This window comes from Alnus glutinosa, chromosome 7 (assembly GCF_958979055.1).
Source record: "Alnus glutinosa chromosome 7, dhAlnGlut1.1, whole genome shotgun sequence".
Classification (NCBI taxonomy): Eukaryota; Viridiplantae; Streptophyta; class Magnoliopsida; order Fagales; family Betulaceae; genus Alnus; species Alnus glutinosa.
In genome coordinates this window covers 26,584,092-26,597,492 of record NC_084892.1, presented here as the reverse complement: position 1 = coordinate 26,597,492, position 13,401 = coordinate 26,584,092, and the positions used below count along the sequence as shown (strand labels likewise).

General features: G+C 36.1%; 2 protein-coding genes across 3 annotated transcripts; one reads left to right on the top strand and one right to left on the bottom strand.

The window, feature by feature from the left end:
- The first annotated feature begins 283 nt into the window (after positions 1 to 283).
- LOC133874168 (uncharacterized) lies at positions 284 to 3,790 on the top strand. The gene is made up of 2 exons (XM_062312016.1): positions 284 to 1,349; positions 3,249 to 3,790. The coding sequence occupies exons 1-2, from the start codon at positions 889 to 891 to the stop codon at positions 3,487 to 3,489; spliced, it is 702 nt and encodes a 233-aa protein (XP_062168000.1). The 5' UTR covers positions 284 to 888; the 3' UTR covers positions 3,490 to 3,790.
- A 2,978-nt stretch (positions 3,791 to 6,768) lies between these two features.
- LOC133872490 (serine/threonine-protein kinase BSK5-like) lies at positions 6,769 to 11,057 on the bottom strand. Of its 2 annotated transcripts, none has more exons than XM_062310000.1 (10): positions 10,760 to 11,057; positions 10,432 to 10,652; positions 10,214 to 10,349; positions 9,955 to 10,088; positions 9,768 to 9,873; positions 9,524 to 9,609; positions 9,128 to 9,316; positions 8,405 to 8,569; positions 8,019 to 8,138; positions 6,769 to 7,192 (listed from the first exon to the last, which is right to left on the bottom strand). In XM_062310000.1, the coding sequence occupies exons 1-10, from the start codon at positions 10,839 to 10,841 to the stop codon at positions 6,950 to 6,952; spliced, it is 1,482 nt and encodes a 493-aa protein (XP_062165984.1). In that variant the 5' UTR covers positions 10,842 to 11,057; the 3' UTR covers positions 6,769 to 6,949. The 2 variants fall into 2 exon arrangements, with proteins under 2 accessions (XP_062165984.1, XP_062165985.1); XM_062310001.1 differs by having other exon boundaries at positions 8,019 to 8,132; positions 10,760 to 11,048.
- Positions 11,058 to 13,401: the final 2,344 nt, after the last annotated feature.

Sequence of the window (13,401 nt, the reverse complement as noted above, 5' to 3'; positions counted from 1 at the left end):
CATATTGACGGTTTTACCCCTCATCTCCAAACCAAATGTCCCAATTCCCAAGTTCTATAACTGTGATATTTTCACAATAAGATGGAGAAATCAGTCTTTTCAGAAAAAGCAACATGAACAGTATATGCCATCGAGGATCATTTTTGTAAAAAAAAAAAAATTATTTTTATTAGCCAAATCCAATAAAAAATAAAATAAAATAAAATCTGACACATAATTTTTATTTTTTTAATATAATCCGACATGCATTTTTATAACCTCAACGAGTTGCATAAAATCATTCACTTCAGTCTCAGACTCTCAAAGGAGGACGCATCCCTCCGATCCACATCGCTAGAAGATCTTGTTTGCAGTCTCTGAGAATCACCAGCAGAATGCTATCCAACACGCAGAATCTACTGATTTGTCAAAAATTCTAGTATTTTAGCACGAAATCTTCCAACAACTTTTTCTTTTTCTTTTTTCTTTTTTCTTTTTTAGTTCCACACCTCAGCACACTTCTTTATCAGTAAAATCTCTCCTGTGTTCTCAGTGCACCCACTACACGTTTCTGTTCCCTCTCTGCCGAGTGCGGAGCCTCAGTCCAAGACTTCCTCAAAAGGTTGAAGCGTCTCTATCTCAGAGACACCATTCTTTAATGTCTAATCCTCCTCTGTTCTTTCACATCCTCTCTCTGCATTTTTCAGTCTTAGCCTGAAATTCTGTGACTCATATCAAATTTTCAATTGGGTGCACCATAATTTTTTTGGTGACAAACGTTAATGGAGTTGAAGATGGGTCACCTAATCCAATACCCACTTGTTTAAATTTCTCAGATTTTTCTCTCATAAACTCAAACAAAAAGTTGCAGACCTCAAAGCTTCGAACTTTTTGAGGCATTGGACGCTCATGTCAACTGTAGAAATGTCCCACCACATCGATTTGGAGCAAGGGGATCACCGCCGCTCCGGCACCGGAAGTGAAGTCAGCGACGACGGTAGCGTGTTCTTCTCAGACGCCGACGAGGGCTCGTGCTATTCCCAGTTCTATTCCACGACCGGTGGGTCGTACGACGAGTACAGCTTCGCTTGTGTGTACGATCCTGAGATTGGGAACGGCTCGGATTCTCGGAGAGTGTCTTTGTCTTCGGTCTCGGATTGCTCGGTGGAGGTGGAGATTGAGAGTGGGGTCCCCGAAATCAAGGTGCAGTTGGCGAAAGCGGAGAGAGATTGTAGGATTTGTCATCTGGGTTTGGAAAGTAATAGCCATGAATCTGGGGTCCCTATAGAGTTGGGTTGTTCTTGTAAGGATGATTTGGGTGCAGCCCACAAGAACTGTGCGGAGGCCTGGTTCAAGATTAAGGGAAATAAGTGAGTAACAAAATCCTTGCTTTTCTTTGATTTTTGATCTTAATGCATGATTTTGGTGCTTTTTTTGCGGAATGTTGGATACCCAGTTGGTCGTTCGTAGCATTGTGGAAGGCTATGTTTTGAGAGCTAATGTGCAGGATGTGTTTTAGTCATATTTAAATGGTTGTGATTGTGTACACTTTGAAACCCTTTCTTGACTGAGGTTTCTTCTTCTTGAAGGAATGATACTTATAATTACCCACCATAAGGGAAAATTAATGATAACTAAACAAATCACTTTCAGAAAGTTGGTTTTTAGTACCTTAATTTATTTATTCGATGTAAAGCATAGTTCATGATCTAGCAGCTTAGAGGATGTGGGGCACAAAAATTTTGTTCTGTGAAAGTTAAAGAAGATGCCGGAAAAAGTAAAATAGTAAAGCACAGAAGTCGTGATGATATGTCTAAGTACACCGAGGATTCCTTAATGCTCTGTACTTTTTTGAAGTTTAGGAATCTCTCCGGAGCTTCCTTCTGATCTTCCTAACCTTTATGCAAGTGGAGATTTGGCCACTTATTGATGAATTCATTTATCTTGGTGGAAGATTATTGCTTGCTGCTGTGCCACTTAATAAAATATATTCTAATTGCTTGTGTGCATCCTATTCACCCCTTGTTCCTAATGATATTTATATATATATACAAGTTAAGAGTATCTTAGGTACTGAATTAATCAACAGATGCCCTGATACTTGTTCTGATCCTTAAAAGCTTTTGTGCTCACTATTGCCACGTGTCATACATGTCAATACTGGTTTCGCTTGCCGGCAAGATCGATCTCGATACCATTACTTAAAACCATGGTAAATCCCAACAGCCATTATCAAATACTTAATTGATTAGAACTGTGTGATTGATTGGCTAACCCTTTAATCCAGATAAGTTTCAATCAGATGGGATTGAAATTATGCTTCTAAAGTTATTTGATCATGATCCAAATCCCGCCAACTGCAGTTTTTTGTGGCATTTTTTTTTTTTAAAAAAAAAAAAAAAAAAAAAAAAAATTAAAACCCAATAGAGAATTGTATCAGGTGAACCGATTTTTATTGGCCTAGAGATGATTCCTTCTCGTAATGGCAAAGATTTTAATTTGTTCTGTCTTAGGCTTCTCCACAACTGCATGTTTTATGGTTTGCAAAGGATGCCAGCCAATGCTAGCTGTGATTCCTTATTTAATAAAGGCATCAAAGCTTTGTGAACTTAGAGCTTAGTATAATTAACTATTCGGTCCTTGTGTGATCGGAATGTGGCATAGAAATATTTCCTTCAGCCCTTAATTCTTCCCAACTTCTATGTAACCAACCTAACAGGAAAAGGTTCGTGTTTGTATTTTGAATTCTAAGCTTAGTAGTTAGAACTATTACTAGTGTTTATAGGTTAGCATAGCATCCAAACTATGAGGTTGTTTTGGCCATTGTCAAATCCACATGTATTTGTTTCATGTTATACGTATGATAGAGCTTGTGAGCTTTGCACTACTAATTTGTTTTTCTGCTTGGCCTGTAATCTTTTCTAGCTTCTCAAATTCCAGTTCTTGATTGTAGGTTTTCCAGATACTGTTTAGCACCCCATTGTTTTCACATGGCTGAAGCTATCCATGATATAATCCTCATATTACTTTTGTTACTCTAGCTCCCTCTCACTGCTTATTTTCCTTTATCATCACCATGGCAGCTACTTGAGATTATATAATTGCATATAATATGTTTTAAAGCTGTCAATTCTGGGCATCGTAGTGGCCATTTCCACTTTACCTCATTTAGACAACATTTTGAACTCGATTCAAGTTACATGCTATTATCTAAAACATTTCCCTTTACTTCTATGTTTATTTCAGTTGGCTTGGTTTTTTTGTTTTAGGACCTGTGAGATATGTCATTCTGTTGCACATAATGTCTTTGGATCAAATGACATCGAGTCCACGGAGCATTCAAACGAGACGAACAATGCCACAGCTGCAGCCACAGTCTTGGCACAAGTGCCCGTATCAGAGTCACGAAGCTTCTGGCATGGCCACCGGTTCCTGAATTTCCTGCTTGCTTGCATGGTCTTTGCATTTGTCTTATCGTGGCTCTTTCACTTCAATGTGCCATCATCGTAAACTTCTGTGAAAACAGCTCGAGTAAAGGGTTTAACAAAATTGAAAAAATAATTTAAAAAAAAAAAAAAAAAAAAGTCTACCAAAATTGTTGCTTTGATTATCGTAACAGGAGAGTTTCAACATTCAAGCCTTGCTAGGTTTATATAGATAAAAATACAGCTTAATCTGCTCCTCCATACTTGTAGAGCTTGGTTTTTACCAATGTTTGAACATTCCTCATATATTACAAGTGTTAAAATTAATGTATTTGGTTTTTTCTGGCACAATACTAGAAGGTTGTATTGAATTGTGTATTCGGTGATATCTTTATTATCTTGTTTCCTTGAAGGTTCCTCTTTTTGGGATTTAATATGTGTACGACTGCATGTGATTTCCACGAAGACAGCCTTGGTTAGCTTTCTTGAAAAAATCGACAACAGCCTATAATCAAGTGATAATCTATTCCCAAGAGATATGATTTGGTTTAATCCATTGCAAGAGGGGGTGTTAGTGCAAATCAATTGACTGGAAACTCGTTCTTTGTTTCCTTTTTGTTTATTCCTATAATAGGAGGGATTAGTTCGAGGCATAACAGTAACTTTTTCTTTTTTAATCTCTTTTATAGCATATCTCCTCCATCACAGCACAACTACCTCTTTTTTGTAGAATCATTTTGGTTCTTTTTGGATTTGGACCTCAAAAATATCTAATCTTAGTAGTTTTCTGCCTCACTGTCCCAGATGATGTCTCCTCCGATACTGTACTAATAATATAGGGTTGATCATACCATAATAAGTGTAGTCATCCGCACACCTAGGCAGATGCGATCCAACGACGAGAGGCAATGATTCCCTCAGGGGCTGGTAGCTAAATAGTGGGGAACCACGACAAAGCTGAGTGGATAAGCAACTTAAGACTAAAATTTACATAATGGACTACTCAAGGGAAATAAATAAGAGTTCAGTCTTTTTCCTTGAGTCGGAGGGTTTTTTAATCGATAAGAAACAAAAAGCATTCATTAATCTTCTTCTACAACCAGAGCAAGAAATAAATTAGGCCATTATCATTATTATCTCCATGGAAGATGATAACTTCTAAGGAGGTTAACTTAAAAATAGAAACAATGCAACTCTTCATCAAGAGTTGCATTGAACTCTCTAAATAGAGCGGGGATCAAAACAGTAAAAATACTTTTATTACTTTCTTGTAATTTTTTATTTTATTTTATTTTATTTTTTATCTTACTCTCTCTTTGTCCTCGTTAGATTTCTACCCTAACGAGAATAAATCATTCCTTCAAAAGATTGTTATATAATATTTCTACATGTACAAGTACCTCTTACTCTCCTTGGTTCTCTCATAAGCTAGTAAGGAGCTAAATTAAAATGAGTTTCCTTTGTTGATACCTACACTGTCTACTATGGACTATTACAACTAGCTTTGCTGGCAGCATTTCTAATTGTCTTATCCGCCTTGAAGGATCCTCTCTGAAGCTATAGCTGGATTGTTGTCAATATTATTATTATTATTATTTTCATTTTGTTTTATCTTTATATTTTAGATTATGTAATTTTCTATTCTTCTATCCTTGGCGATTTTTGTGTTTGTTCTTACTCATCATTCTTCCTTGAACATGCACTCAAATGTAGAGGCAGCAACACTTGATATTACCTTTTGGACCAATTCCATGCAATCTCTATTCACTAACTTAAAAGCCCCGGCCCTAAGGGTTAGATTCACGAACTTAAAAGCCTCATCATAGGCACAAAAAATTACAAAAATCTCGGAGTAAAAGATAAATCAAAACCATTTATTAATAACATGGAAACGATATTATGGTCCGACCACCCTTTATAATTTAATTTTTAATTTTTTTTTATTATAAGTGACACATGTTATAATATGGTTGGTGTTAATGTGACACATTAACAAATTTTGTCAACATTTTTAATCGCATGGACCAATTTTTTTTCTGTCTTTACCCTCTGAATTGTTTAATCACTTTTTAAAATCCATAAAAATATTGATCAAAATTTAAAACCCCAAACCACGTGCACTAGTTTTACATATATCTTTGTTTTAAGTTGGAAACCCATGAGAGAAAGAGAGAGAGAGAGAGAGAGAGAGAGAGAGAGAGATATGCGATTCTTTTAGGTGGAGAGATTTTTGGGTGTCAACCGATTTGCTTGGAGAGATTGTATCCTTAAAAATTATTGAAAGAAAAATCTCTTAAAAATACCATGATAACGGGCCAGGGCCTCAGGTTGATTCAAACCCTTCCTCCCTATCCACCTCGTCGATGCTATTTTTTTTGACAGAAATGTTATATATAATTAAACTTTTACTAAAAAACTTTACGAAGATGATGTGGAGCTTATTCATTGGTACCTGTAGCATTTCTTTTTATTAATTATTTTGATTATCTCCAGTAAATAAGCTTCACATCAGTTAGCAATACTCTCTTTGTAAAAGTTTAAGTACATGTAGCATTTCTCATTTTTTAAACAAATTCAGAAAATATAATTTTGAGGAAACTTCACTTACATCCCCTTGAAGTATAAGCAGTTTTTTTAATCATAATCTTGAAGTTTAAAAATTGATGTCGGTATCCTATATTTCAACCATTTTTAATTTCACCCAATTTTTTTTTTTTTTTTGTTAAAATGCCCCCTTTTTTTTAATTAAAAAACAAAAAGTGAAATTTTAAAAAAAAAATAATAATAATCAAAATTCACCATGGCGTGGCCATGGGTGAGTCCAAGACATTTTTTATTTTATTTTATTTTCACTTTGTTTTTTCATTTGAAATCCAACTTTTTCTTATAAAATTAAGACCAAAATACTAACTCATTTTATTTTATCAGTAATAACAATGAATTTAACAAAGTGAAAATGGCAATAAAATCTTGTTTAGTGGCGTTGAAAACGGTATTGCGTATTAAACAAAGGAAAATTAATGCTTTTGGGTATTATAATTTTTACTATAATTTTCTTCCAAATTCATGTAGCAATCCATATTTTATAAAAATAAGTGACACATAGATTGCTATGCCAATTTGTAAACGTATAAATGCTATGTAGAATGTCTCGTAGACCATTCACGTTTCAATAACTAATGTAATAAGTGTGATATAAATTATCATATCAGTTTATGAATAACTTAACAGTAAAAATTGTAATACTCCTAACAAAACTCTTAAACAAATAAACAGAAAGTGAAGGCAAAATAGGGGCAAAATACAAATAATCAATAAGATTTATTGTAAGGATAAAATTAGCAAAAACAGACCCTTTGCCAGATTAACGTTAAACCGCAGGAACATAATAATTAAACCAACAGTAGTTTTTCCAAAATGGCAAAAGACGGCAAATGAAGGATAGATACAAAAGACTAAGCATAACTATATAGTAAAAAAAAAAAAAAAAAAAAACCACTAAAATAAAATTGAAAAGAAATAAATAAAAAAAGAATCTATACACATTAATTTTTGTTCCTTTTGGCTTCCAAGTTTGTGCCATCTTTGAGTGTCTCTTGTGCATCGTTATCCATCCCAAGCTTGAAGAGGCAAGCTGCTTGAAGATACAAAGCAGTAGGCCACTCAGGAGACACCACCTGAGCTTGCATAGCATCCCCTAGAGCTTCCTGTGGCATCTCGCTCATCAAGTAAGATAAACACCGCCTAGCATACACAGTTGGTGATACCATGGTCCCGCCATCTATGAACTACAAAAACAAAAACAAAAATCTTAAGCCTTTTTAATTTGCACAAACCAGGATTAGAAAACCCCAAGCAAACGAACCCGATTCGGGTTCTTCAATGTGTACGACTACATACAGCTTAATGTGACAGCCATGCATGTCTGCTTAGTTGGATAAAGTTGAAGACTAAGAGCTTTCTTTTGGCTTGGGGAAGAAAACTAAAAATTAATTCTAGATTCATATTTGCAAATTAATACTCTGTATGATCTCCTACAGTTTTTTGTTACAGCACCTAAGCCAAATTCATTTTGAACTACCTCATAAATTGGCCTTTATATCTAGTACATTAAACTCTTTGAAAGTTGTAGTAAAAATTAATATTAGAAATATATATGCCCTATGTAAAGGAAGAGTGAAAAACAACATTGAAAAAACCATTATTCTCTTTTGATATAATAGAAATTTGGTTGTGCATTGCTCCCTTTTTCTTCTCCTCTTGTTGTAGATTGTTGCCATTGTCCCTTTCTCGCTCCAAAACCCAATCCTCATCACACTCCCTCACCCGTAAATTTGTGCTACTCAATCTAATACACATTTTCCATGTCTCTGCTTTTGAAAACCGCTACATTTCTGTAAATTTTATTGCAAACAGTTCTGAAATGTATAATGCATATAAATGAAACAAATTCAGTTTCGCACAATCTAGCTTCAGGGTACACTAGACAAAATAAAGCACATTTTCTTTGCACTATGTTTTTGCAGTATAAAGTTTGTTACTTCACGGCCTGATACACATTATATGCACCCAATTGGCTAGGACAAAAGGATTTGTATAGGGCAGTGGACTCACTTTTGTGTAGCGATCAATGGCAGTTGCAAAGTCCTTAGCTCGGAAAGCTGTATCTCCATGCTTCTTACAATTCAAGGTCTCCTGCATTTGACTGGTCCACAATTGAAAAGAAAGCTGCAACTTGACAAGTACTCAAGCAGAATCAGTGCTTGAAGTGTTGTAAAAGAAAAAATAAAAAGTTTATAGGAGAAAATACATTAATGTTGAAGCATCAATAAATAAACTGTGCGCAAAGGAAAAGCATTGATTCTTTTTTAGTGGTTGGAAGGGAAGTGCTCAAGTTCAATGAAGAAATTCCGTTGATACCGTTTACATAACAGGAGTTGCTATTTACATATTTCAAAATTTAACGAAGAACATTGAGTACTAGACAGACAGTGGCAAACCTCATTAGCAATTCCCTCATCATCCTTGTATCCCATCTTCTCCAATATTTCAAGTATGGCAGTAAGATCCATTCTCAAGCAAGCTTCACCAAAAGGTGTTAATGTCAATTGCTGCGTGGAGGATGCAGTTTCATGTGGGATACCCATTAAAACATATGAGGGAACCTGCTCGAATACTATTGACTGAGAAATTAGTCTTCCCAGGACAGTTTTAACAAACAATATAGTTTATCAGTTAATGAAATGTCAGGCAAATAGAAATAATGAGCAAAGACAATGATAGACTTCTAGTTTTTGCTATTGGTGCTTTTTCTCTTGTATGCTTCTTGTGTATATAGGTTATGCACCCTTGGTGTTTCTAAATGAAATAATAAAAAGTTTACTATTGGAAAAAGAAAAAAAACGGGGGACAAGGGTAAACCCGTGATCGAGAAAATAATGTCATTATTACTTTCAAGAACCATAAACCACGTTAAAGATAGGAGCATAGAGAAAATGTCAGCTTAAGATATCAGTTTACACGAAAAGACACAATGTTGTTGATAAATATGCATATATGTAAAAACAAGTTCCTTTGTCAAAGTCCCAAAGAAATGGGGCCAGCATCAAGAAAATGGATTATATATTTTTAATAATTAACATTGTAAGTATGAATGACTGTCAATCAAGACAAATCGACAAACTAATACATACATAACGATGTATATCCAATATGGTGTATACCTCTGTTTCTTTCTGAAGTGACATGAGAGAAGTGACAAGAGACTTCGCATTTGGCCTCTCACGAGCTTCATACTGCAAACAACGGGAAGCTAACCGCACCAACTCAGTTCCATCATCATTAGAGAAATGACCCTCCAGAGCAGAATCCATCAGCATCAGAAAATTCTTGCCACGGATCAGGTCAAGTGCCTACGAACAAATACAGATTGTGGCAACATGAAATTTTGAACTTCATCAATTTTAATCACAACTGGATTATTCTACTCATGCACCTTAAATCAAATTACTGTCTAACATTAATTATGTCATTTCATATTGAACACAAGCTCTCTAGTCTCTAGTTTGCAACCATGAAATACTCGAGGATTCATATATGAGGCTTTGATGAAAACCTACATGACTCGGTGGAATATGTTTGCCACTAAGAAGATCTAGCAGCATGGTCCCAAAGCTGTAAACTACACTTTCTGCAGTCACTCTACCTGCAAAACATAAGAACCTTATTTGTTACCATGGCAAACATTCCCAGGCTTTTCCTTGCCCACTATATCCAAAAATATTACATCTTGGCCAAGATGGTGCTCAAATGTTCATCTCAAAATAATATATTTGGACACTCCTTATAACAAAGTATATATACCAGTCCTCAAGTACTCTGGAGGGGTGAAAGCCAAGTTAGTACTGTAACTCTTCCCATCCCTGCTATTCTTCATAAGGCCAAAGCAAGACAGCCTGGGATTTCCATCCTGTTCACCACGGACTCAAATCACAAAACAAGTAAAATGGGTATGAAAAACTAAGCAAAACCTGTGTCGAAAACCTCTTACCTGATCAAACAAGACCCTGTACGCATTGAGATCATGATACAGTGCCCGTCCTTTGCTACTGCAATATTCCAGAGCTTGTGCCAAATACAGCGCCACCCTCAACCTCATTGCCCATCTCATGGGCTGTGCCTCCCCTATTACCAATTCAAACACAAATTCCATAACGCAAAGCAGAGAGGAACGGCAGCCATTATAACCAAACGCTCTACCTTGAGTGAAAATCAAAATTCACGTCAAGCTTCTTCAAATAAACACTCACAGTGAAAGAGATGCTTCGCCAGCGTTTCATGGGGCATAAACTCCGCTACAAGCAGCCTCTCCTCGCCTTCACAGCAACACCCAATCAGGTTCGCCAATCGCTCGCTCCTCAGATTTCCCACCGATCTCGCTTCCTCCTAAACCACATTCAGTGCCATCAATTTAAAAACACAGTTTAAAGAATGAAATAGTTAAGAAATTTGAAACGAGTTAACGGACGATAAATTGGCGAGAATCGGGCCAGGCCAACTTGTTGAAACGCTTAACGGCGACCCAACGGTCGTTATCCAGCTTCCCTTTGTAAACAACGTTGGGAGCTTTGAGACCGTGCTCCGAGACTATGTTATCGGACAAGAAGCCACACGTGGCAGCCTTGAGCTGCTCGTAGGTGAACTCGCTGAAACTCGGCCAAGAATTGCGGTCACTTTTGCCCCCATTTTCTGCGCACAAACGACGGACTCAGCGGACTCACTCACTCACTCAGTTTCATTCATCCTCGTGACACGCAAAAAACATAAAACGTCAGAGAAAGTAGCTGTTATCATACCGAGATCGGAGGATTCGAGGACGGAGGGTTTAAGGTGGGACTGGAACCAGCAGAGAGAGAACTTGGAGCAACGGGCTCCCATTGGGCGGAGGAGCTATCCAACGGTGGAGAGCAAATGCGAGGTCGAATAATTAGACGGTGCTCATTGCTTAGCAGTGACACAGAGAAAGAGAGAAAGTGCGAGTGTAAAATGTGTTGGTTTTGGATCCAAGGTTGGTTATTCAGGCTTCCACATTCTCTTTTCTTTCTCTTTCTATAAATCTCTACTGGTAGTAGTAGCAGTAATAATTTTGTTTTAGTAATTTAATTTAATTTAATTTATTTCCATTTTAGTTTTGAGTCTCTCTCACCTTTCATGTGCGTGCCCGTAAAGGACCTTTTCATCCCTCTGCAACTTTTTTTGCTTTTCTGCATTCTCATCATTCCTCTCTCTCTCTCATTTCAAAACGGGATCGGTGCAATGGGCATACCCAGCTCTATGTACTATTTTCTAGTATATTTTTAGGAATATTTGTGATTTTATACTTATACGTACAGCTTTTATACATTACTATTGGATCAGTAGGATTTACATATGTTTTTGTATATTTCACAAGTTCAATAATTAATTTTAAAAAATATATACAAAAATATACTTTCTTTTTTTTTTTCTTCATTTCAATTTTTAAATTTAGTTGGTTCGAACTCCAATACCCTTGTCAAAATGACAAAATACTAAATAAATATGTAACTAGGGATTTAAACCTCGTGCAATGATGAGTAACCTCGTGAAAAAGCATCATATTCATCATATTCAACAAGTGTTCGAACAGTCCGAATGGTAAATATTTGGAGTGGATGAACACAGTCTAGAAGAGTCTTCTTGGATAAAACTTCCCAATGCACTCGATGGTCGTCCCAAAATGAGAGGGAGGAATGATGAGGAATTTAAATTTTTTTTTTTTAAAATAAAAAAAAAAACAGAAAGCTACGACCAAAAAGTAGTGAAAAAGGGCTTAAGGTCACACGCATGAAATGTGAGAGAGTCAAACACGGATAACGGGGATAAAATGAAACTAAATTACGATCTGTGCTGCGTGGGATTGAGGTCGATTCATGGTGTGCAGAATCGTGCATAAAACTAAGTTTTATATATATATATATATATATATATATATATATATATATATATATATATATATATCACATCACGCATGGTTAACAATAGTTATATATTATATTTATACAATAGTCGTTACTTAGTTATATAAAGTATATATATCAAATTTACTACTTGCTCACATTATACATATGCCATAATTTATATATGCACTCTATTTATATATAATAACATATTGTTAATTTGATACTTATAGACTATAATTATGTACTATATTTTATAATATGCCTTGTATAGTTACATATTATATATTTATGCTATAAATAAATGTATAAAGGTTGTTTACAAACTTTGGATTGAACTCCGCTTTGATCACACATTAAAAAATTTAATAGTTTAGCTCGAGCTCTAGTTGAGCCGAACTTGTCGAGTATCCGGCTCGGCTCGATCGAATGGCATTCTCAATGAGCACGAGCTTGAGCTCGAACTCGCCCAAGTGTTAAACGAGTCGAGCTTGAACACACATTTTATAATTCAGCTCGAATTCGAGCTCGACGATTAATTACTGGTCGACTCACAAACAAGTTAGTCTTAAAATCTTAAAATTCGGCTCGATTAGAGCCCCTGGGAGAGATCATGCTCACATGGCCAAATCATGCATACTATGTTCCACAAAAGTCATGCGTTTTCAATAATTTGACCTTACAACCCCTCCAATTGTGCACTGCGTGAGTAATTAAGTGGTGTGCTTTATCTTTCTTTTTGATCGACCGCGGAATAAGAAAAAGAAATGCATGATTTAACTTGTAAATATTTCCAAAACATCTTAGGTTGAAAGAATGAATATATATAGTAGTAACTAATACGCTAGGAAAGAAGATGACCTTCAAAATTTGTTCATCATCATGTCAAATTCTGTAAAATTTGCGAGCATGGCATAGAAGGAGCAATGGCGATGATAGATCCGACACCCCACCAAAAAGCTAGCTAACTAATCGATCTGTGTCGGACAGGTGGTGTTATTATTAGTTCCACCCAAATGGGGGTTCAAGAGGGTCACCCCTTTACAGAGAAAGAAAGAGCATGTACATGTGTAAGAGAGAAGGAGAGAAAGTGGTGGTTATTTAAGACATGCTCAAATGATTACATATTGCGCCACTCCTTTATCAAACACAACAATATATGCTCTCTCCCTCCCTCCATCTTCTTTTTCTCTTTATTGACCAACTTTTAGTCTTTTACAGCTTAAATTGCGCCAGCATCCGCATCGCTTTTTGGGGCCATGGCCGCTGGTTGGGGGCATCACACACTTCTATTCTGCATAACATGTCTGAGTATGGGACCTCAGTGCAGTCGAGTGTCAACAAAAACAGGCATTATGAGAGAGAGAGAAAGAAAGATAAAACTAGCTAGGCTAAGCTAGCTGAGATCGATACAGCCCATATGATATCCTCCTCCTCCTCCTTTCTCTGTAATAAGCTTTGCTTTTCTGTTTCTGTTTCCCACTCTTTTCTTTCCAGGGTTGCTCTAATTCATTAAGTTT

What these genes read in the sequence shown, in the direction of transcription:
- LOC133874168 (XM_062312016.1), top strand. Translation starts at nt 889, where the DNA reads ATGTCAACTGTAGAAATGTCCCACCACATCGATTTGGAGCAAGGGGAT. An exon ending in TTCAAGATTAAGGGAAATAA is followed by an intron (nt 1,350 to 3,248) that starts GTGAGTAACAAA and finishes TTTTTGTTTTAG; the next exon opens with GACCTGTGAGATATGTCATT.
- LOC133872490 (XM_062310000.1), bottom strand. Translation starts at nt 10,841, where the DNA reads ATGGGAGCCCGTTGCTCCAAGTTCTCTCTCTGCTGGTTCCAGTCCCAC. An exon ending in CCGATTCTCGCCAATTTATC is followed by an intron (nt 10,350 to 10,431) that starts GTCCGTTAACTC and finishes AATGTGGTTTAG; the next exon opens with GAGGAAGCGAGATCGGTGGG. An exon ending in ACAGGGTCTTGTTTGATCAG is followed by an intron (nt 9,874 to 9,954) that starts GTAAGAGGTTTT and finishes CGTGGTGAACAG; the next exon opens with GATGGAAATCCCAGGCTGTC.